The following is a 22258-nucleotide window of genomic DNA, read 5'->3' on the forward strand; positions in this document are numbered from 1 at the left end:
CCATGACACTAAATTACACTACATAACACTATACTATACTACACTATGCTACATAACACTAAACTACACTACATAACACTACACTCCATAACACTAAATTACACAACATAACACTACACTACACAGCACTACACTCCATAACACTACATAACACTATGCTACACAACACTACACTACATAACACTAAACTACACTACATAACACTACACTCCATAACACTACACCACATAACGCTACACTACACAACACTAGACTACATAACACTATACTATACTACACTACACTGCATAACACTAAACTACACTACATAACAATACACTACACAACACTACACTACACTACATAACACTAAACTACACTACACAACACTTTACTACATAACGCTACACTACACTTCACCCTGTTCACACATTCAGCCATTTCCACCTTTCTACCACAAAATCATCCTCTAACCTGTGTTATGTGCTTCCCTTTCACTGTTTCATGTGTTTTTTCCTTTATAATATTTGTCTGTTCCACCACCCATTTCTCCTCAGATGAATGTTCAGTAGATCCTGTGTGAGACCTTGTAGCATTATTCATTTGATTATAATGATTTTCTGGCACTCTGGCCTCTCTGGTTTCAATCAGCCAGCTACCTAGCTAGTAAATACAAGCTAAAAGATTCAGCCAGTGAATACAAGTTAACAGAATCAGCCAGCTACCTGGCCAGTCAATACAAGCTAACAGAATCAGCCAGCTACCTGGCCAGTCAATACAAGCTAACAGAATCAGCCAGCTACCTGGCCAGTCAATACAAGCTAACAGAATCAGCCAGCTACCTGGCCAGTGAATACGAGCTAACAGAATCAGCCAGCTACCTGGCCAGTGAATACGAGCTAACAGAATCAGCCAGCTACCTGGCCAGTGAATGTGAGCTAACAGAATCAGCCAGCTACCTAGTTAGTGAATACGAGTGAACAGAATCAGCCAGCTACCTAGTTAGTGAATACGAGTGAACAGAATCAGCCAGCTACCTAGTTAGTGAATACGAGCTAACAGAATCCTGCCCATTTCCTCTGGTGGGTCAGGACAAGGGCCAGTGGTAATGAGGACCCTGCTGCCGGGGTTATTAACACAGGGTTTGGGATGGGGTAGGAGGCACAGGCAGGGGGCAGATCCAGGAAGCGATATGGAGAGAGGAGGGCAGGAATGAAACGGGGGACGGGAGATTCGTATAAGAGAGAGGGCTAAAGAGTTTGTGTGAGAGGAACATGGAGAGATGGGTGCGATGGGTGTCTTGTAAATACTGATCATATGATTATTTGATTCAGCTAAGGCAGGAAACGGCTTCACAGCTGTATCTGTAACAGCAGGCCTTTACTATTTCACTTGATTCAGTAGAGTACTATTCACTCTACAATTATTGGAAAGCTTCATGACAGCTCATTTTCTAGAAATATCAGCTGTGAAATATTTGATGAAAACAAGATCAATTGCACGACCCAGAAACACACTGTACGACAGTTTTGTTATTCCTCATTGAGAGGAGTCATTTAGCTGTAACATGATCCACTGAAGCATAGGAATAGGTTGAATCCAACAAAATCAATTCTCACTTAAACCGGTGCACCCAGAAATCGTGTTGCTCTGCCTGACATGGTGGCCATTCAGTGGCCCCCTCTCAGGTCAACAGAAATATTATAAGACAGACAGAGTTATTATAGATGCCTATAGTCAGTGTTATAGATCATTATAAAGGGTGTTATAAAGCATTATATGCATGTTCTTCATAGAAGTGTTACTTAAAGCATTAGCCAACTCCAATTAATTCTGAATGCTGCAGCACTTGTGCTAGCTAAGACCAGAAAGAGAGCACCCATACCACCCGTTTTAAAGTTTCTGCATTGGTTGCCTGTTAGTTTCTATAGTTGTAAAATTGCTTTAATAATTTTTTTAAAGCATTAAATCTAATCACATCAAATGTGTTTATAAAGCCCTTCTTACATCAGCTGATGTCACAAAGTGCTGTACAGAAACCCAGCCTAAAACCCCAAACAGCAAGCAATGCAGGTGTAGAAGCACGGTGGCTAGGAAAAACTCCCTAGAAAGGCCAGAACCTAGGAAGAAACCTAGAGAGGAACCAGGCTATGAGGGGTGGCCAGTCCTCTTCTGGCTATGCCAGGTGGAGATTATAACAGAACATGGCCAAGATGTTCAAATGTTCATAGATGACCAGCAGGGTCAAATAATAATAATTACAGTGGTTGTCGAGAGTGCAACAGGTCAGCACCTCAGGAGTAAATGTCAGTTGGCTTTTTATAGCCGATCATTGAGAGTATCTCTACAGCTCCTGCTGTCTCTAGAGAGTTGAAACAGCAGGTCTGGGACAGGTAGCACATCCGGTGAACAAGTCAGGGTTCCATAGCTGCAGGCAGAACAGTTGAAACTGGAGCAGCAGTTGGACTGGGGACAGCAAGGAGTCATCAGGGCAGGTAGTCCTGAGGCATGGTCCTAGGGCTCAGGTACTCCGAGAGAGAGGACGAAACAGAGAAAAAGAGAGAAAGAGAGAGAAAGAGAGAGAGAATTAGAGAGAGCATACTTAAATTCACACAGGACACCGGATAAGACAGGAGAAATACTCCAGATATAACAGACTGACCCTAGCCCCCCGACACATAAACTACTGCAGCATAAATACTGGAGGCTGAGACAGGAGGGGTCGGGAGACACTGTGGCCCCATCCGACGATACCCCCGGACAGGGCCAAACAGGCAGGATATAACCCCACCCACTTTGCCAAAGCACAGCCCCCACACCACTAGAGTGATAACTTCAACCACCAACTTACCATCCTAAAACAAGGCAGATTATAGCCCACAAAGATCTCCGCCACGGCACAACCCAAGGGGGGTGCCAACCCGGACAGGAAGATCACGTCAGTGACTCAACCCACTCAAGTGACGCACCCCACCTGCGTCAATGTTCAAGGCATTAAATGGCCTTGAACCAGAATACTGACCATAGTTCCTGGCCTTTGGAACAGCCTGCCAGAAGATCTTAGGACCTCAGAAACTTTTGAGATTTTTAAGATCTTAAAGAGATTCTCTGGTACTTCTGTATACTTTTTAGCCAGTAGTTCTGAAAGTGGCACTCAGGAGCCAAAAGTCATCCCCGAAAAATGCTTACTACGTCACATATGTGCAGATATGTGCACCACGTCCTTGTTCTCTCTCTCTCTCTCTCTGCTGTGTCCACTTAGCCATTGGGCCTGCCCTGCAACCTCATTTGATAACGCTGGGCAGGCCGCTTGCTAGCTGTCACTCAAATGCTAGGGTCTGAAGCTCATTGACTAGGGGGCTGGCCCACATGGGGGGAAAATCTAGGGAAAATGGCACGGCACAGCTTCAAGAAAACCATCTCGTTCAAACTAGAGATTTCTTGGCTAATTGAGGTCCTAAGACAGTAATTCAGTAATTCTGCTCATAGTCTATGCATGTATTAACAGTAATTCTGCTCACAGTCTATGCATGTATTAACTACACATTGACACATCCAGCACAAAGCGAGAGGTTTAAAAAATACTTTCTCAGCCGCCAAAGTAGTCAGAGTCTACTTTACCATGCTTTTACTTAAGCTGGTTTTAGTCATACTATCTATTTGATTTATTTTATCCCATTCTATTTATCTTATTTATTTTAATGGATTAGTCTCTCATGTCCATTGTTATTTTATTTTTGTTTGAATATTTTATTGGTCTCATTTTAGAGAAAAAAAATGTATTTTTATCTTTCTTAACTTGTATTATTTTATTTATTAAGAAATGCATCCTCTGTGAGGGGATTTGCTATATAAATTAAGTTTGATTTGCAGGCATTCAGACAGACAGGCTCAGGGCTCAGGTGCAGCTGGCCCCGCCCATCAGGAGTGAGTTGCCCAGCCCCAGGATCCCAGGGGGTTTCTACCAAGGACATCTTCTAAAGGTTGCTTAGCAACTCTTATGTAGAAGAAGAGGAGAGAGCGCTAGAGAGCATGAGGGAGACAGGCAGTGTTCTCCTGACTGGTGACTGGTCCTTAACGGCTCTGATAGACTCCCTTTGGAGTATTGTGCATTGGTGCCAATTCAACTGCATTCAATTGCATAATACATAAAGGAATCAGGTATCTGAACTCCAACGCAAATTCTATAATATTGTCATTTTAGTCTTGTCAAGAAACCCTGTAATGGCCTATTGTAAAATGATAAGATGGCTACTACGTGTAATAGATTAAATCTGATATAATAATACAGCTAAAGATTTTCCATCAGAGTTGGTTTTTGCATTATCCTATATTTTCTATCCTCCCTCCCTCGAGCCTCTCTCTCCCTCTCTCGATCTCTTGCTCTCTCTCTCTTTCTCTCTCGCTCTGTCTCCATCCACCTTTTTCTCCCACTGTCAAACTCCCAAGCTGTTTCATGGAACTCAAATTTATTTAAAAAAAAAGATATACATTTTTGTCTGTCTGTCTGTCTGTCTGTCTGTCTGTCTGTCTGTCTGTCTGTCAGTGTGTTAGTCAGTCAGTCAGTCAGTCAGTCAGTCAGTGTGTTAGTCAGTCAGTCTGTCAGTGTGTTAGTCAGTGTGCATGTCTGTTCTGCTCTCTATCTTCTCCCTGTTCTCCTTGCCTCTCCTCATTAGAGCAGTCTATCTGACGGGACTGTCCTCCCTCTATACCTCTACACTTACCTCTCTCTCTCTCGCACACCCCCCCAAAAGAAAACCCTCTCTCCCTGCACTGTGTTTTGGGCCTCCTCCCCTGGGGCCCTGGCCAGGACAGGTAAGATGAGTGAATGAGTAATGAGACTGGGGTCAGACTAAGGTGTGACAGACTATCAGACAGAGAGAGACAAACAGGCAGGCAGACAGACAGGCAGGCAGAAAGTGAGACAGACAGGGACAGATGGAGTCAGATACAGCCAGACGGGGTCAGAGGGTCACTGGGATGCCATGTAAAGCGCCTGCCTCTCTTCTCTCACTGATCTCTGACAGTTGGGACTGGAACTGTGACAGAAGACATAACATACACTGAGTATCCATAACAGACTGACCAGGTGAATCCAAGTGAAAGCTATGATCCCTTATTGATGTCACTTGTTAAATCCACTTCAATTAGTGTAGATGAAGGGGAAGATACAGGTTAAAGAAGGATTTTTAAGCCTTGAGACAATTGAGACATGGATTTTGTATGTGTGCCATTTAGAGGGGGAATGGGCAAGACAAAATATTGCATTGCCTTTGAGCAGGGTAAGGGCCAAGAATTGAAACGCTGCTTGGTTTTTCACGCTCAACAGTTTCCCGTGTCTATCAAGAATTGTCCACCAGCCAACGTGACACAACTGTGGGCCAGCATCCCTGTGGAACACTTTTGACACCTTGTAGAGTCAATGCCCGACGATTTGAGGCTGTTCTGAGGGGGGAAAGGGGGTGCAACTAGGGCTGCCTGGTACTCAGGACTCTTATTGTCCCTCTAATCACTCTGACATCAAAGAAAATGTAATCGAAAATCTAATCAAACACTTCATGAGTGTTCATCTTGACTGAGTGTTCATCTTGTTATTTAATTATAAATCAGAACACTACAAACAAAAGAATAAACAATGACAATGACCGTAACGTCTTGCAGGCTTAACAAGCAGTACAAGATCCCACAACTACAGGCGGGGAAAGGCTGCCTAAGTATGATTCCTAATCAGAGACAACGATAGACAGCTGCCTCTGGTTAGGAACCATACTCGGCTCAACACAAGAAATAGACACCATAGAATGCCCACCCACCCACACCCTGACCTAACCACATAGAGAAACAAACCCTCTCTCTCAGGTCAGGGCGTGACAGTACCCCCCCCCAAAGGTGCGGACTCCCGGCCGCAAACCTGAACCTATAGGGGAGGGTCCGGGTGGGCATCTATACTTGGCGGCGGCTCTGGTTCGGGGCGTAGCCCCCACACCGCCCGCTGATCCCCCCGCTTCTGTGTCGCCAGAGGAACCAGACCGTGGATCATCGCCGGAGGCTCTGAACTGCCGACCGCCGCTGAAGACTCTGGGTTGCAGGCCGCCGCTGAAGACTCTGGGTTGCAGGCCACCGCTGACGACTCTGGGCTGCAGACCGCCGCTGAAGACTCGGGGCTGCAGACCGTCGCTGAAGACTCGGGGTTGCAGATCGTCGCTGAAGACTCTGGGCTGCAGACCGTCGCTGAAGACTCTGGGTTGCAGACCGTCGCTGAAGACTCCGGGCTGCAGACCGTCGCTGAAGGCTCCGGGCTGCAGACCGTCGCTGAAGGCTCCGGACTGAGGAACGCCGCTGGAGGCTCCGGACTGAGGAGCGTCGCTGGAGGCTCCGGACTGGGGAGCGTCGCTGGAGGCTCCGGACTGGGGAGCGTCGCTGGAGGCTCCGGACTGGAGAGCGTCGCTGGAGGCTCCGGACTGGAGAGCGTCGCTGGAGGCTCCGGACTGGAGAGCGTCTCTGTAGGTTCCGGACTGGGGACCGTCGCTGCAGGCTCTGTGACATGGATCAACACTACAGGTTCCGCGCCATGGATCATCACTGGAGGCTTTGTGCCATGGATCATCACCGGAGGCTCCAGGCCATGGATTATCACTGGAGGCTTCGTGCCATGGATCATCCCTACAGGCTCCGGCCATGGATCATCACTGGAAGCTTCGTGCCATGGATTATCACTGGAGGCTTTGGACCATTGATCATCACTGGAGGCTTCCTACGTGGAGCTGGAACCGGTCTCACCGGACTGGGGAGACGCACAGGAGACTGGGTGCGCAGAGCAGGGACAGGGTACACTGGGCCGTGGAGGCGCACCGGAGGTCTGGAGCTCAGGGCTGGCACACCCCGTTCTGGCTGGATGGTCACTGTAGCCCAGCAAGGGCAGGGCGCTGGTAGAGGACGAACTGTGCTGCGCTGGTGAACAGGGGGTACCGAGCGTAGAGCAGGCACAGGATAACCTGGGCCGTAGAGACGCACTGGAGACCAGATACGCTGAGCCGGCGCACTTCTTCCTGGCTGACGGCCAACTCTAGCACGGCAATGGTGAGGAGCTTGTACTGAGCACACCGGGCTGTGAGTGTGCATGGGCGACACAGTGCGCATCACTGCATACCACGGTGCTTGTTCAGTCACTCGCTCCCCACGGTAAGCACAGGGAGTTGGCTCAGGTCTTAAAACCACCTTAGCCAATCTACCCGTGTGCCTCTCGGGCCGCCGTTGTTGCCTTGCCTGTCGATCTTGTCGCTGTACCTCCCTCGCTGCTTCCACCTGTTCCCATGGGAGGTAATCCCTTCCGGCCTGGATCTCCTCCCACGTCCAGGATCCTTTGACATCCAGGATGTCCTCCCATGTCCAGTCCATCGGCCCACGCTGCTTGGTCCTTTGGTGGTGGGATCTTCTGGTACCACAGCTCCTACCTGGACATACTGGTACCACAGCTCCTACCTGGACATACTGGTACCACAGCTCCTACCTGGACAAACTGGTACCACAGGTCCTACCTCGACATACTGGTACCACAGCTCCTACCTGGACATACTGGTACCACAGCTCCTACCTGGACATACTGGTACCACAGCTCCTACCTGGACATACTGGTACCACAGCTCCTACCTGGACATACTGGTACCACAGCTCCTACCTGGACATACTGGTACCACAGCTCCTACCTGGACATCCTGGTACCACAGCTCCTACCTAGACATACTGATACCACAGGTCCTACCTCGACATACTGGTACCACAGCTCCTACCTGGACATACTGGTACCACAGCTCCTACCTGGACATACTGGTACCACAGGTCCTACCTGGACATCCTGGTACCACAGCTCCTACCTGGACATACTGGTACCACAGCTCCTACCTGGACATACTGGTACCGCAGCTCCTACCTGGACATCCTGGTACCGCAGCTCCTACCTGGACATACTGGTACCGCAGCTCCTACCTGGACATACTGGTACCACAGCTCCTACCTGGACATACTGGTACCACAGCTCTTACCTGGACATACTGGTACCGCAGCTCCTACCTGGACATACTGGTACCACAGCTCCTACCTGGACATACTGGTACCACAGCTCCTACCTGGACATACTGGTACCGCAGCTCCTACCTGGCCATACTGGTACCGCAGCTCCTATCTGGACATACTGGTACCGCAGCTCCTACCTGGACATACTGGTACCACAGCCCCTACCTGGACATACTGGTACCACAGCTCCAACCTGGACATACTGGTACCACAGCTCCTACCTGGACATACTGGTACCATAGGTCCTACCTGGACATCCTGGTACCGCAGCTCCTACCTGGACATACTGGTACCACAGCTCCTACCTGGACATGCTGGTACCACAGCTCCTACCTGGACATACTGGTACCGCAGCTCCTACCTGGACATCCTGGTACCACAGCTCCTACCTGGACATACTGGTACCGCAGCTCCTACCTGGACGTCCTGGTACCACAGCTCTTACCCGGACATACTGGTACCACAGCTCCTACCTGGCCATACTGGTACCACATCTCCTACCTGGACATACTGGTACCGCAGCTCCTACCTGGACATACTGGTACCACAGCTCCTACCTGGACATACTGGTACCACAGCTCCTACCTGGACATACTGGTACCGCAGCTTCTACCTGGACATCCTGGTACCACAGCTCTTACCTGGACATACTGGTACCGCAGCTCCTACCTGGACATACTGGTACCACAGCTCCTACCTGGACATACTGGTACCACAGCTCCTACCTGGACATCCTGGTACCACAGCTCCTACCTAGACATACTGGTACCACAGGTCCTACCTCAACATACTGGTACCACAGCTCCTACCTGGACATACTGGTACCACAGCTCTTACCTGGACATACTGGTACCGCAGCTCCTACCTGGACATACTGGTACCGCAGTTCCTACCTGGACATACTGGTACCACAGCTCTTACCTGGACATACTGGTACCACAGCTCCTACCTGGACATACTGGTACCACAGCTCCTACCTGGACATACTGGTACCGCAGCTCCTACCTGGACATCCTGGTACCACAGCTCCTACCTGGACATACTGGTACCACAGCTCCTACCTGGCCGTACTGGTACCACATCTCCTACCTGGACGTACTGGTACCGCAGCTCCTACCTGGACATACTGGTACCACAGCTCCTACCTGGACATACTGGTACCACAGCTCCTACCTGGACATACTGGTACCGCATCTCCTACCTGGATATACTGGTACCACAGCTCCTACCTGGACATCCTGGTACCACAGCTCCTACCTGGACATACTGGTACCACATCTCCTACCTGGACATACTGGTACCACAGGTCCTACCTGGACATACTGGTACCACAGCTCCTACCTGGACATACTGGTGTCTATAAACTCTGTCTATAGTGGAAATGCTGACAGAATTGATATTTGTGAAGATATTGTTGTCATTTATGATTGCACTTTGGATCTCTCTTAGCCTGATGGAATTGTTGGCTATGACCATGTTGCAAATTTCGTGTTCTTGCTGATGGCTGAATACTGCTGCTCTGCCAACAGCATGAGGTCGTTGTGCAGTCCTATATATGACATGTAGAATTCACAAATAGATCATGTTACAGATAGTATATTGTATTCAAATTGTGCTGTATTACTGTATATTCCTCATATATGTCTTACGGTACATTGTGATTTTCAGACTTGCATTTACCTTTACAATAGTTGCTGTATTGTTGTGAATGAAATTCCAAAACAAAAGTAAAGAACGGGTACATATTTACCTGTTTTCCCTGTGGTATGTTTGCATAATTGATGACACTGTGGACGAGTTTACATTAGGCTGTACTCTCCGACCAGCCCCTTCCATTGTAAGACCATGGTTTATGACATGGTCCACAATTGTGGCTCTGATTTCATTAGGGACTCTTATTCTTTGCCTTCTACCTCTTCCTCTATTATGTCTTCCCCAAACACCACCACCACCACGCATTCTTACACATCTTCTTCTTTCTCTTCCATGAGCATGAAGCTGCTGTTCAGGGTTGTGATGTTCCTCCATGTTCAAAAATTGTAGTGATTGTGCTGTGGGCAAGCTCCATATACAGTTGAAGTGGGAAGTTTACATACACTTAGGTTGGAGTCATTAAAACTCGTTATTAAACCACTCCACAAATTTCTTGTTAACAAACTATAGTTTTGGCAAGTTGGTTAGGACATCTACTTTGTGCATGACACAAGTAATTTTTCCAACAGTTGTTTACAGACAGATTATTTCACTTATAATTCACTGTATCACAATTCCAGTGGGTCAGAAGTTTACATACACTAAGTTGACTGTGCCTTTAAACAGCTTGGAAGATTCCAGAAAAAGATGTCATGGCTTTAGAAGCTTCTGATAGGCTAATTGACATCATTTGAGTCAATTGGAGGGGTACCTGTGGATGTATTTCAAGGCCAACCTTCAAACTCAGTGCTTCTTTGCGTGACATCATGGGAAAATCAAAAGAAATCAGCCAAGACCTCAGAAAATAAATTGTAGACCTCCACAAGTCTGGTTCATCCTTAGGAGCAATTTCCAAATGCCTGAAGGTACGACGTTCATCTGTACAAACAATAGTACACAAGTATATACACCATGGGACCATGCAGCCGTCATACCGCTCAGGAAGGAGACGCGTTCTGTCTCCTAGAGATGAAAGAACTTTGGTGCAAAAAGTGCAAATCAATCCCAGAACAACAGCAAAGGACCTTGTGAAGATGCTGGAGGAACAGGTACAAAATTATCTATATCCACAGTAAAACGAGTCCTATATCGACATAACCTAAAGGCCGCTCAGCAAGGAAGAAGCCACTGCTCTAAAACCGCCATAAAAAAGCCAGACTACGGTTTGCAACTGCACATGGGGACAAAGATTGTACTTTTTGGAGAAATGTTCTCTGGTCTGAGGAAACAAAAATAGAACTGTTTGGCCATAATGACCATCGTTATGTTTGGAAGAAAAGGGGGAGGCTTGCAAGCCGAAGAACACCATCCCAACCGTGAAGCACGGGGGTGGCATTATGTTGTGGGGGTGCTTTGCTGCAGGAGGGACTGGTGCACTTCACAAAATAGATGGCATCATGAGGAACAAAAATTATGTGGCTATATTGAAGCAAGTTAAAGTTGAAGCTTGGTCGCAAATGTGTCTTCCAAATGGACAATGACCCCAAGCATACTTCCAAAGTTGTGCCAAAATGGTTTAAGGACAACAAAGTCAAGGTATTGGAGTGGCCATCACAAAGCCCTGACCTCAGGCCCATAGAAAACTTGTGGGCAGAACTAAAAAAGCGTGTGCGAGCAAGGAGGCCTACAAACCTGACTCAGTTACACCAGCTCTGTCAGGAGGAATGGGACAAAATTCACCCAACTTATTGTGGGAAGCTTGTGGAAGGCTACATAAAATGGTTGACTCAAGTTAAACAATTTAAAGGCAATGCTACCAAATACTAATTGAGTGTATGTAAACTTCTGGCCCACTGGGAATGTGATGAAAGAAATAAAAGCAGAAATAAATCATTCTCTCTACTATTGTTCAGACATTTCACATTCTTAAAATATAGTGGTGATCCTAACTGACCTAAGACAGGGAATTTTGACTAGGATTAAATATCCGGAATTGTGAAAACTGAGTTTGAATGTATTTGGCTAAACTGTATGTAAACTTCCGACTTCAACTGTATATGCTTCCAAACTTGATTGGTAAGATTGTGATTCCTATTTCATTACTATGTCACCTGGCAGGTAATTTGCCAATTTAGCTGACATCACAAACATTCCATGTCATTGATATTTACAGAATATACATGTATGTCTGACAGATTTTGATAATTTAATGGATCATTTTGCATGTGATGGCTCACATGATGAAAGAATGTTTAGAAGTTGTGAAGAGTATGACAATTTCACTGAGAATCAACTCATCAGTTTTGATCAGCCATGTGCATGTAGTTATTGTGCAAATTGTAGACAATTGTACTTCCTCTTTTGCACATGTGCCAAAACACATGCAATTTGCTTAAATCTGGTGTGAACAAGAAACTAATTGTTCAGAGATTTTAACTTATTGTTTTGAAAAAAATCATTCTCATTCGAGAATTGAGCCAAAAACTGTAATTTGAGATCTATCGCATCCCACAACTGTCCAAGACTATGTTTGGAATATTTATTTCTCACACAGAATAGAATAGGTCGACTTTTGTGCTGTGGGGGATAGTAGACTGACATAGGCTAGTGCTTTTGCTGTTCATTAGGCCTACTTATCTTGTTGGCTGACAAAAAGTAAACGTGGATAAATCTTCCAATATCTTCAATATGCACCTAGGAATTTGATAAGGATGTGCGTAGTTGCGTCCCTGGTGTTTCTGTCTTCACTTGTAGCCTGTGAGAAAGACAGAATCAGGTGATGGAGAGCCATGTGAGTGAGAAGTACATCAGAGCGCACAGCACTCCGGGCCAAGGGCACAATGGCCACTGGACACAAAAGGCATGGATTATTTTAGGATGAATTACGGGCCACACAAAGGGGATGCCACCTTTAAATTCGAGGCATTATCAAGTGCTTGTCAAATTGTGAATCAGAGACTGATGTAGTGTGTACAGCCTGCGCAAAGAAACAAAGCAGAGCTCATGCCTTTCAAGCAACTTTTTTCAAATCATCATTAGAGTCACATCATGCAGCCTTGCAATGTATAAAAATCAAAACATACAGCCCAATGTTTGTAGAACAACTAAAGTTACATTAATAACTCTAAATGAAGCATATATGACTACCTATTTCTTTGTTAACCGCTCAACACAGAATAACCGCATATGCGCACTCCCTCAAATCATTTGTTCAATTGTATTCTTCATGCTATAAAATAACGCCACAGCGCTAGGTGCATCTCAATATTAGTGTTCATAATGTTTTGTACGCTAGTTGTATGTGTGGAGACTTTTTGAATATGACCTCCTCTCAGAGAGAGAGACACATTTATATCACATTACAGGAAGAGCATTTCTGGGGAAGATGTGCGTTTCTGGAAAAGAGGTGCATTTCTGGGGAAGAGGTGCATTTCTGGGGAAGAGGTGCATTTCTGGGGAAGAGGTACATTTGTAGAAAGAGTATCATTTCTGGGGAAGCGGCGCATTTTTTGAAATGTCAGCATTTCTGGGTAATAGGTGCATTTCTAGAAAGAGGAGCATTTCTGGGGAAGAGGTAGATTTGTAGAAAGAGTATCATTTCTGGGGAAGGGGCGCATTTCTAGAAAGAGGTACATTTCTGCGGAAGAGGTGTTTTTCTAGAAAGAGGTGCATTTCTGGGGAAGAGGTGCATTTCTAGAAAGAGGTGCATTTCTGGGGAAAATGTGCATTTCTAGAAAGAGGTGCATTACTGGGGAAGAGGTGCATTTCTAGAAAGAGGTGCATTTTTGGGGAAAAGGTGCAAACTAATGATGCATTGATCAAATTCCAACATATCAATGTCAGATGGAGATGTACCAGGTCCCGTTAACCTGCACTATATCCGATCTCTCTCAAATAAGTCAGGCAGGTGATATGCATTCCAATTGTCCATCTATCTGGTATTAATGCCCACTCTAGAATGCATTTCTAGCCAATCAAAAACTAGTATTCAACAATGCTGTGGTATAAGATCATGTGCTGTATTGTCAGGCCACATGCCTATGTCTGGTTGTCTATTTGTCTGTTTGTCTGTCTCTGCAGGTGAATGAGATTTACCAGGATGGTACCCTGGGTGCCCACATCAACGTGGTTCTGGTCCGGATCATCATGTTGTGTCCTGCAAAGGTAAGACACAGTAGGTCTCAGTCATTCACTAACATGGTCAGCAGATGTAACCTGTAGGAGATCCCCATGTTGAAATACTCCTGTACTCTGGTATTGGGGTGGAGCTCTGTTGGAGCTTGGGGGGTTGGTGTGGGGTTGATGCAGTAGGAGATCAGCTTGTGTTTTGCCCTCTCCCTGTCTGTATAATGTTTAAAATGCCAAATACAATTTTAAAAAGATTTAAAGAAAATAATCCACCTGTACTGTATCTACTTTTGGTAACAGTGTATTTACCGTAATTTCCGGACTATTAAGCGCACCTGAATATAAGCCGCACCCACTGAATAAAAAAAAAAGATTATTTTGAACATAAATAAGCCGCACGTCTATAAGCCGCAGGTGCCTACCGGTACATTGAAACAAATGAACTTTACACAGGCTTTAACGAAACACGGCTTGTAACAAAAATAAATAGGCTTTAACGAAACACGGCTTGTAACAAAAATAAATAGGCTTTAACGAAACACGGCTTGTAACAAAAAATAAAAAATTAGCAGTAAGCTTTAGTTGTCTTTTTGCACTGAGTCAATTCCTCACGCTGCTGTTTCCAACGTCTTATCATCGACTCATTAAGACCAAGCTCCCGTGCAGCAGCTCTATTTCCTTTTCCAACAGCCAGATCAATCGCCTTCAACTTGAAAGCTGCATCATATACATTTCTCCGTGTCTTTGCCATGATGAGGGTGACAAAACGACTACCGTAATCAGAATGATGGGAAGTTTGAGAGCGCTCGATTTAATCTAAACAGTAAACAAAAAAGTTGTTTGACCTTAACCCGTTCGGCAATTTCATTGGTCTAATGAAAGCTTCATGCCGCCAAAAACTGAGCACGTCACAGAATGTGTTTTTTGAAAAAAAAAAATTGAAAGCGTGAAAAATCCATATATTAGCCGCGTCATTGTTTAAGCCGCGAGGTTCAAAGCCTGGGAAAAAAGTTGCGGCTTATAGTCCGGAATTTACGGTAATAGTAAAACCCCGTTACTACAGAACAAGGCTTTTTCTCATTTTGTGTGTTAGGAGTTACATGAATTGTATTATGGATTGCCTGTGATTGCCAGTTTATGTGAGAGAATTCCTAATTGTCATGGCATCGGTGTGCCACCTCTAAGGCATTTGGAACTTCAAGAGTACCACCTACTGGCTAGCAGGATATGCCACGAATACTTTGGAAAAAAGTAATTTCAATGCACTGCAGACATGCTGGGAAATATACAACATCCTCTTATAGAGTTTGTAAGAAGGGACTGATGTGATGTGGTGACAGTCCTTTCCTGTATTGGCTCCAGTCTTTGAGTCTGATTGAGCTGGGGAACCCGTCTCAGAGTCTGGAGAATGTATGTCGCTGGGCCTTCCTGCAGCAGAAGGAAGACAGGAGTGATGCAGAGTACCATGACCATGCCATCTTCCTCACCAGACAGGAGTTTGGCCCCTCCGGCATGCAAGGTACTGGACATAATTATTAATGTGCTCTCATACAATATACACATCAGGTGTGTGCATACAATATAAACACTCCTTCCTCTGTCTCTCTCTCTCTCTCTCTCTCTCTCTCTCTCGCTTTCAATTCAATTCAATTTGCTTTATTGGCATGACAACAATGTACGTATTGCCAAAGCTTACTTTGGAGATTTACAATATTAACATCATTAAAATAATAATAATCAATATGGTCAAAGGGACAACAATAACAACAATAGTCAAGGGTCAAAATAACCTTACATTGAACAATAAGCATAGGGGTCAGGTTGTCTCTCTCTTTCTTTCTCTCACTCACTTTTTCTCTCCTTTCTCTCTCTCTCTCTTTCTCTCGTTGCTTAGGTTACGCTCCTGTGACGGGTATGTGCCACCCAGTGCGGAGCTGCACTCTCAACCACGAGGATGGCTTCTCCTCTGCCTTCGTTGTGGCACACGAGACTGGACACGTGTGAGACACACTTATACACACACACCATTCAACACACTGTATACACACACCATTCAACACACTGTATACACACACCATTCAACACACTGTATACACACACCATTCAACACACTGTATACACACACCATTCAACACACTGTATACACACACCATTCAACACACAGTATACACACACACCATTCAACACACAGTATACACACACCATTCAACACACAGTATACACACACCATTCAACACACTGTATACACACACCATTCAACACACTGTATACACACACCATTCAACACACAGTATACACACACCATTCAACACACAGTATACACACACCATTCAACACACAGTATACACACACCATTCAACACACAGTATACACACACCATTCAACACACACTATACACACACCATTCAACACACAGTATACACACACCATTCAACACACTATACACACACCATTCAACACACAGTATACACACACCATTCAACACACAGTATACACACACCATTTAACACACAGTATACACACACCATTCAACACACAGTATACACACACCATTCAACACAGTATACACAAACACCGTTCAACACACCGTATACACAAACACATGTATTACTACAGTTAGAGGCATTTACATTTTGTAGGTTAACTCTATTGAAAATGAATACAGCACACGGAACACCTGCATGCATACTCCCAGACGTGTAATTAGTGCCTGCTGTTTATGTGACGCCATCCTGTCCTCCCCTGTCAGGCTGGGTATGGAGCACGATGGTCCCCCTGGTAATGAGTGTGGTGATGAGGTGCCCATGGGAAGCATCATGGCCCCTCTGGTGCAGGCTGCCTTCCATCGATTCCACTGGTCCCGATGCAGCCAGGAGGAGCTCAACAAGTACCTGAAGTGAGTCCAGGTCAACGCTGACCTCTGACCTCTCTCTGGTGCCACAGTTAGGACATACACATCTCTACCCGAGGATAACATGGCTTTATGTTGTCTTATGGTCTTGTACAGATTAGATTAGGGTAATTAGGGAAGGAGGGAGTTTTCTGTGTGTGTACAGATTAGATCAGGTTAATTAGGGAGGGAGGTCTCTGTGTATGTACAGATTAGATTAGGTTAATTAGGGCAGGAGGGAGGTTTCTGTGTGTGTACAGATTAGATTAGGGTAATTAGGGAAGGAGGGAGTTTTCTGTGTGTGTACAGATTAGATTAGGTTAATTAGGGAGGGAGGTATCTGTGTGTGTACAGATTAGATTAGGTTAATTAGGGAAGGAGGGAGGTCTCTGTGTGTGTACAGATTAGATTAGGTTAATTAGGGAGGGAGGTCTCTGTGTGTGTACAGATTAGATTAGGTTAATTAGGGAGGAAGGGAGGTCTCTGTGTGTGTACAGATTAGATTAGGTTAATTAGGGAGGGAGGGAGATCTCTGTGTGTGTACAGATTAGATTAGGTTAATTAAGGAGGGAGGTTTCTGTGTGTGTACAGATTAGATTAGGTTAATTAGGGAGGGAGGTTTCTGTGTGTGTACAGATTAGATTAGGTTAATTAGGGAGGGAGGGAGATCTCTGTGTGTGTACAGATTAGATTAGGTTAATTAGGGAGGGAGGTTTCTGAGTGTGTACAGATTAGATTAGGTTAATTAGGGAGGGAGGGAGATCTCTGTGTGTGTACAGATTAGATTAGGTTAATTAGGGAGGGAGGGAGGTTTATGTGTGTGTACAGATTAGATTAGGTTAATTAGGGAGGGAGGGAGGTATCTGTGTGTGTACAGATTAGATTAGGTTAATTAGGGAGGAAGGGAGGTCTCTGTGTGTGTACAGATTAGATTAGGTTAATAAGGGAAGGAGGGAGATCTCTGTGTGTGTACAGATTAGATTAGGTTAATTAGGGAGGGAGGGAGGTCTCTGTGTGTGTACAGATTAGATTAGGTTAATTAGGGAGGGAGGGAGGTCTCTGTGTGTGTACAGATTAGATTAGGTTAATTAGGGAGGGAGGGAGGTCTCTGTGTGTGTACAGATTAGATTAGGTTAATTAAGGAGGGAGGTTTCTGTGTGTGTACAGATTAGATTAGGTTAATTAGGGAGGGAGGGAGATCTCTGTGTGTGTACAGATTAGATTAGGTTAATTAAGGAGGGAGGTTTCTGTGTGTGTACAGATTAGATTAGGTTAATTAGGGAGGGAGGTTTCTGTGTGTGTACAGATTAGATTAGGTTAATTAGGGAGGGAGGGAGATCTCTGTGTGTGTACAGATTAGATTAGGTTAATTAGGGAGGGAGGTTTATGAGTGTGTACAGATTAGATTAGGTTAATTAGGGAGGGAGGGAGGTATCTGTGTGTGTACAGATTAGATTAGGTTAATTAGGGAGGAAGGGAGGTCTCTGTGTGTGTACAGATTAGATTAGGTTAATTAGGGAAGGAGGTCTCTGTGTGTGTACAGATTAGATTAGGTTAATTAGGGAGGAAGGGAGGTCTCTGTGTGTGTACAGATTAGATTAAGTTAATTAGGGAGGGAGGTCTCTGTGTGTGTACAGATTAGATTAGGTTAATTAGGGAGGGAGGGAGGTCTCTGTGTGTGTACAGATTAGATTAGGTTAATTAGGGAGGGAGGGAGATCTCTGTGTGTGTACAGATTAGATTAGGTTAATTAGGGAGGGAGGGAGGTCTCTGTGTGTGTATAGATTAGGTTAATTAGGGAGGGAGGGAGGTTTCTGTGTGTGTACAGATTAGATTAGGTTAGTTAGGGAGGGAGGGAGGTCTCTGTGTGTGTACAGATTAGATTAGGTTAATTAGGGCAGGAGGGAGGTCTCTGTGTGTGTACAGATTAGATTAGGTTAATTAGGGAGGGAGGTCTCTGTGTGTGTACAGATTAGATTAGGTTAATTAGGGAGGGAGGGAGGTCTCTGTGTGTGTACAGATTAGATTAGGTTAATTAGGGAGGGAGGGAGATCTCTGTGTGTGTACAGATTAGATTAGGTTAATTAGGGAAGGAGGGAGGTCTCTGTGTGTGTACAGATTAGATTAGGTTAATTAGGGAGGGAGGGAGGTTTCTGTGTGTGTACAGATTAGATTAGGTTAATTAGGGCAGGAGGGAGGTTTCTGTGTGTGTACAGATTAGATTAGGTTAATTAGGGAGGGAGGTCTCTGTGTGTGTACAGATTAGATTAGGTTAATTAGGGAAGGAGGGAGGTCTCTGTGTGTGTACAGATTAGATTAGGTTAATTAGGGAGGGAGATCTCTGTGTGTGTACAGATTAGATTAGGTTAATTAGGGAAGGAGGGAGGTCTCTGTGTGTGTACAGATTAGATTAGTTTAATTAGGGAAGGAGGGAGGTCGCTGTGTGTGTACAGATTAGATTAGGTTAATTAGGGCAGGAGGGAGGTCTCTGTGTGTGTACAGATTAGATTAGTTTAATTAGGGAGGAAGGGAGGTCTCTGTGTGTGTACAGATTAGATTAGGTTAATTAGGGCAGGAGGGACGTCTCTGTGTGTGTACAGATTAGATTAGGTTAATTAGGGAGGGAGGTCTCTGTGTATGTACAGATTAGATTCGGTTAATTAGGGCAGGAGGGAGGTTTCTGTGTGTGTACAGATTAGATTAGGTTAATTAGGGAGGGAGGTTTCTGTGTGTGTACAGATTAGATTAGGTTAATTAGAGAGGGAGGGAGGTCTCTGTGTGTGTACAGATTCGATTAGGTTAATTAGGGAGGGAGGGAGGTTTCTGTGTGTGTACAGATTAGATTAGGTTAATTTGGGAGGGAGGGAGATCTCTGTGTGTGTACAGATTAGATTAGGTTAATTAGGGAGGGAGATCTCTGTGTGTGTACAGATTAGATGAGGTTAATTAGGGCAGGAGGGAGGTTTTCTGTGTGTGTACAGATTAGATTAGGTTAATTAGGGAGGGAGGTTTCTGTGTGTGTACAGATTAGATTAGGTTAATTAGTGAAGGAGGGAGGTTTCTGAGTGTGTACAGATTAGATTAGGTTAATTAGGGAGGGAAGGAGGTCTCTGTGTGTGTACAGATTAGATTAGGTTAATCAGGGAGGGAGGAAGGGAGGTCTCTGTGTGTGTACAGATTAGATTAGGTTAATTAGGGAGGGAGGGAGGTTTCTGTGTGTGTACAGATTAGATTAGGTTAATTAGGGAGGGAGGGAGGTCTCTGTGTGTGTACAGATTAGATTAGGTTAATTAGGGAGGGAGGTTTCTGTGTGTGTACAGATTAGATTAGGTTAATTAGTGAAGGAGGGAGGTCTCTGTGTGTGTACAGATTAGATTAGGTTAATTAGGGCAGGAGGGAGGTCTCTGTGTGTGTACAGATTAGATTAGGTTAATTAGGGAGGGAGGGAGGTTTCTGTGTGTGTACAGATTAGATTAGGTTAATTAGGGAGGGAGGGAGGTTTCTGTGTGTGTACAGATTAGATTAGGTTAATTAGGGCAGGAGGGAGGTCTCTGTGTGTGTACAGATTAGATTAGGTTAATTAGGGAGGGAGGGAGGTTTCTGTGTGTGTACAGATTAGATTAGGTTAATTAGGGAGGGTTAGGGCTCATCCCTTATGGCAGGGTTCCAAACAAATGGTGTGGTGGTTTGAGGGAAATATAATTCATATAGTTTAAAAAGGCTAAAACCAAATGAAAACTCTGTAGAACTGATAATGGACCTACATTCATACAGTTTCTTGACTGTTCAACTCACTAATAATCAATGTGCACCATCAATTGACCCCTGCAGCTCTCTGATTTAGAGGGGTTGGGTTAGATGCGGAAGACACATTTCAGTTGAATGCAGTCAGTTGTACAACTGACTAGGTATCCCCCTTTCTCTTTCCCTTACATTCATACAGTTTCTTGACTGACCAGCTCATCAATAATCAATAGACAGTCAAGGAGCATCGAAAATTCCAAAAAACTATGGATAGAGAACTCGTTTTTGCACATTTTGACTGCAAGGAAATGTAAACATCTTTGACAACCCTGATTTATGGGATTACAGTGTAAAATACAATGAATATTCAATTTTGAGATAATCAATTAAACTGATAGATCTAAACCAAACCCTTCAACTCCAATGAATATGTTTTCCTCCCACAGCTCGTATGACTGTCTCCGTGACGACCCCTTCGACCATGACTGGCCGGCGTTGCCACAGTTACCAGGAATCCACTACTCCATGGACGAGCAGTGTCGCTTTGACTTTGGCGCCGGCTACACCATGTGCACGGCGGTGAGTCCTTCATCAACATCACAGCCGTATGTACCCGTATGCCCAAACAAGCTGTCGCCACACCAGCAGTGTCTAGCGCTGCTACCAATTTAATTGAATAGCCATCTCTTACTAAGGCCACCATCTGGGCCTCATGGTACTCAAATCCAACGGAGCCTGAGCTTCACACCAGCGTCTCTCTTATGACTATCGTCCTTGACTTCATTCCTTGACTTCCTCCTTGACCCCTTTAACTAGGTCAAGGTCAGGGTGTGACCATAAAACTGTATACCATCTTAGCTTTTAAAGCATACAGGGAAACAAATGTGATTTTTTATGAACTCATGAGTTAAAAGCAGGCTGATTACATCTGTTGGTGCAGTATGACCTCTTTAGATTTAAAAGAAAAAACAGAACAATGCCGAACAAGTTTAATTGTCCCTCTTTAAAGAGGAAAGCCGCATTTCAGAGTCAGTTATATTGAAATGTGTTTCATTGGCTGAACTATTTGGCTGAACTATTTGGGCGAGATGGTTTTTGTTTGATGTGGAAAGAAGAAAATGAAAACAGCTCTAACAGCGCGTTTCTGGATCACATTCTGGAGTAAATTGGAGGGAGTGTCTATTGGATACTTTGCTTCAATTTCTTGTCAAACTATTTCCATAGCTGCAAAGGGTGGCCCGTTCAGCAAAGCAGGTAAGGCATCAGCCTAGGCCAGAGAAGTGTGTCCATAGCTTCTTTGTCTGTTGTCCACAAACCAGGTGTCTGCCAGGGTGTTTAACCATGTCACCGTCTATTCTTTGTGACATTAATGAACATTTGTGTCGTTCACAGCTAGTATATTATGAATCTGGTGGACTGTAATGTGACGTATTTTACAGACCTATCTTCATTTGTATACACACACACACACACACACACACACACACACACACACACACACACACACACACCGTGAACATGCCTCCATGATGTTTTCCATGTCTTTAGGGTCAGGTTACATGTATGTTCTTATGCAGATTGTTATTTTGATTGATGGTGATGGAAAAAGCAAAGCTGGGGTGATTTCAACGTAGTTTAAATCACTGCCGTTAAGACGTGACTCGTGAAACATACTCCTGCGAATGTATCTGACTGTACTGTGCTGTGAGTAATCTCTTGTGGACACACTATGTAAACATAACTGGTACATCTGACCAAGTCACGCCAGATTTTAGTTCTGGGTTAAACAAGATTATGCTGTGAGTGACAACA

At 44.8% G+C, this 22258-nt stretch overlaps 1 protein-coding gene across 1 annotated transcript in view; it reads left to right on the plus strand.

The window, feature by feature from the left end:
* Positions 1-22258, plus strand: part of LOC106563762 (A disintegrin and metalloproteinase with thrombospondin motifs 2) — a 100071-nt gene that overhangs the window by 55193 nt on the left and 22620 nt on the right. Inside the window, exons 5-9 of the mRNA XM_045690151.1 lie at positions 13765-13848; positions 15175-15331; positions 15707-15812; positions 16562-16708; positions 20893-21025. Of these exons, the coding sequence (XP_045546107.1) occupies positions 13765-13848; positions 15175-15331; positions 15707-15812; positions 16562-16708; positions 20893-21025 (627 nt within the window). The remainder of the gene's footprint in view (positions 1-13764; positions 13849-15174; positions 15332-15706; positions 15813-16561; positions 16709-20892; positions 21026-22258) is intronic.

This window comes from Salmo salar, chromosome ssa11 (genome assembly GCF_905237065.1).
Source record: "Salmo salar chromosome ssa11, Ssal_v3.1, whole genome shotgun sequence".
In the NCBI taxonomy this organism is placed as follows: Eukaryota; Metazoa; Chordata; class Actinopteri; order Salmoniformes; family Salmonidae; genus Salmo; species Salmo salar.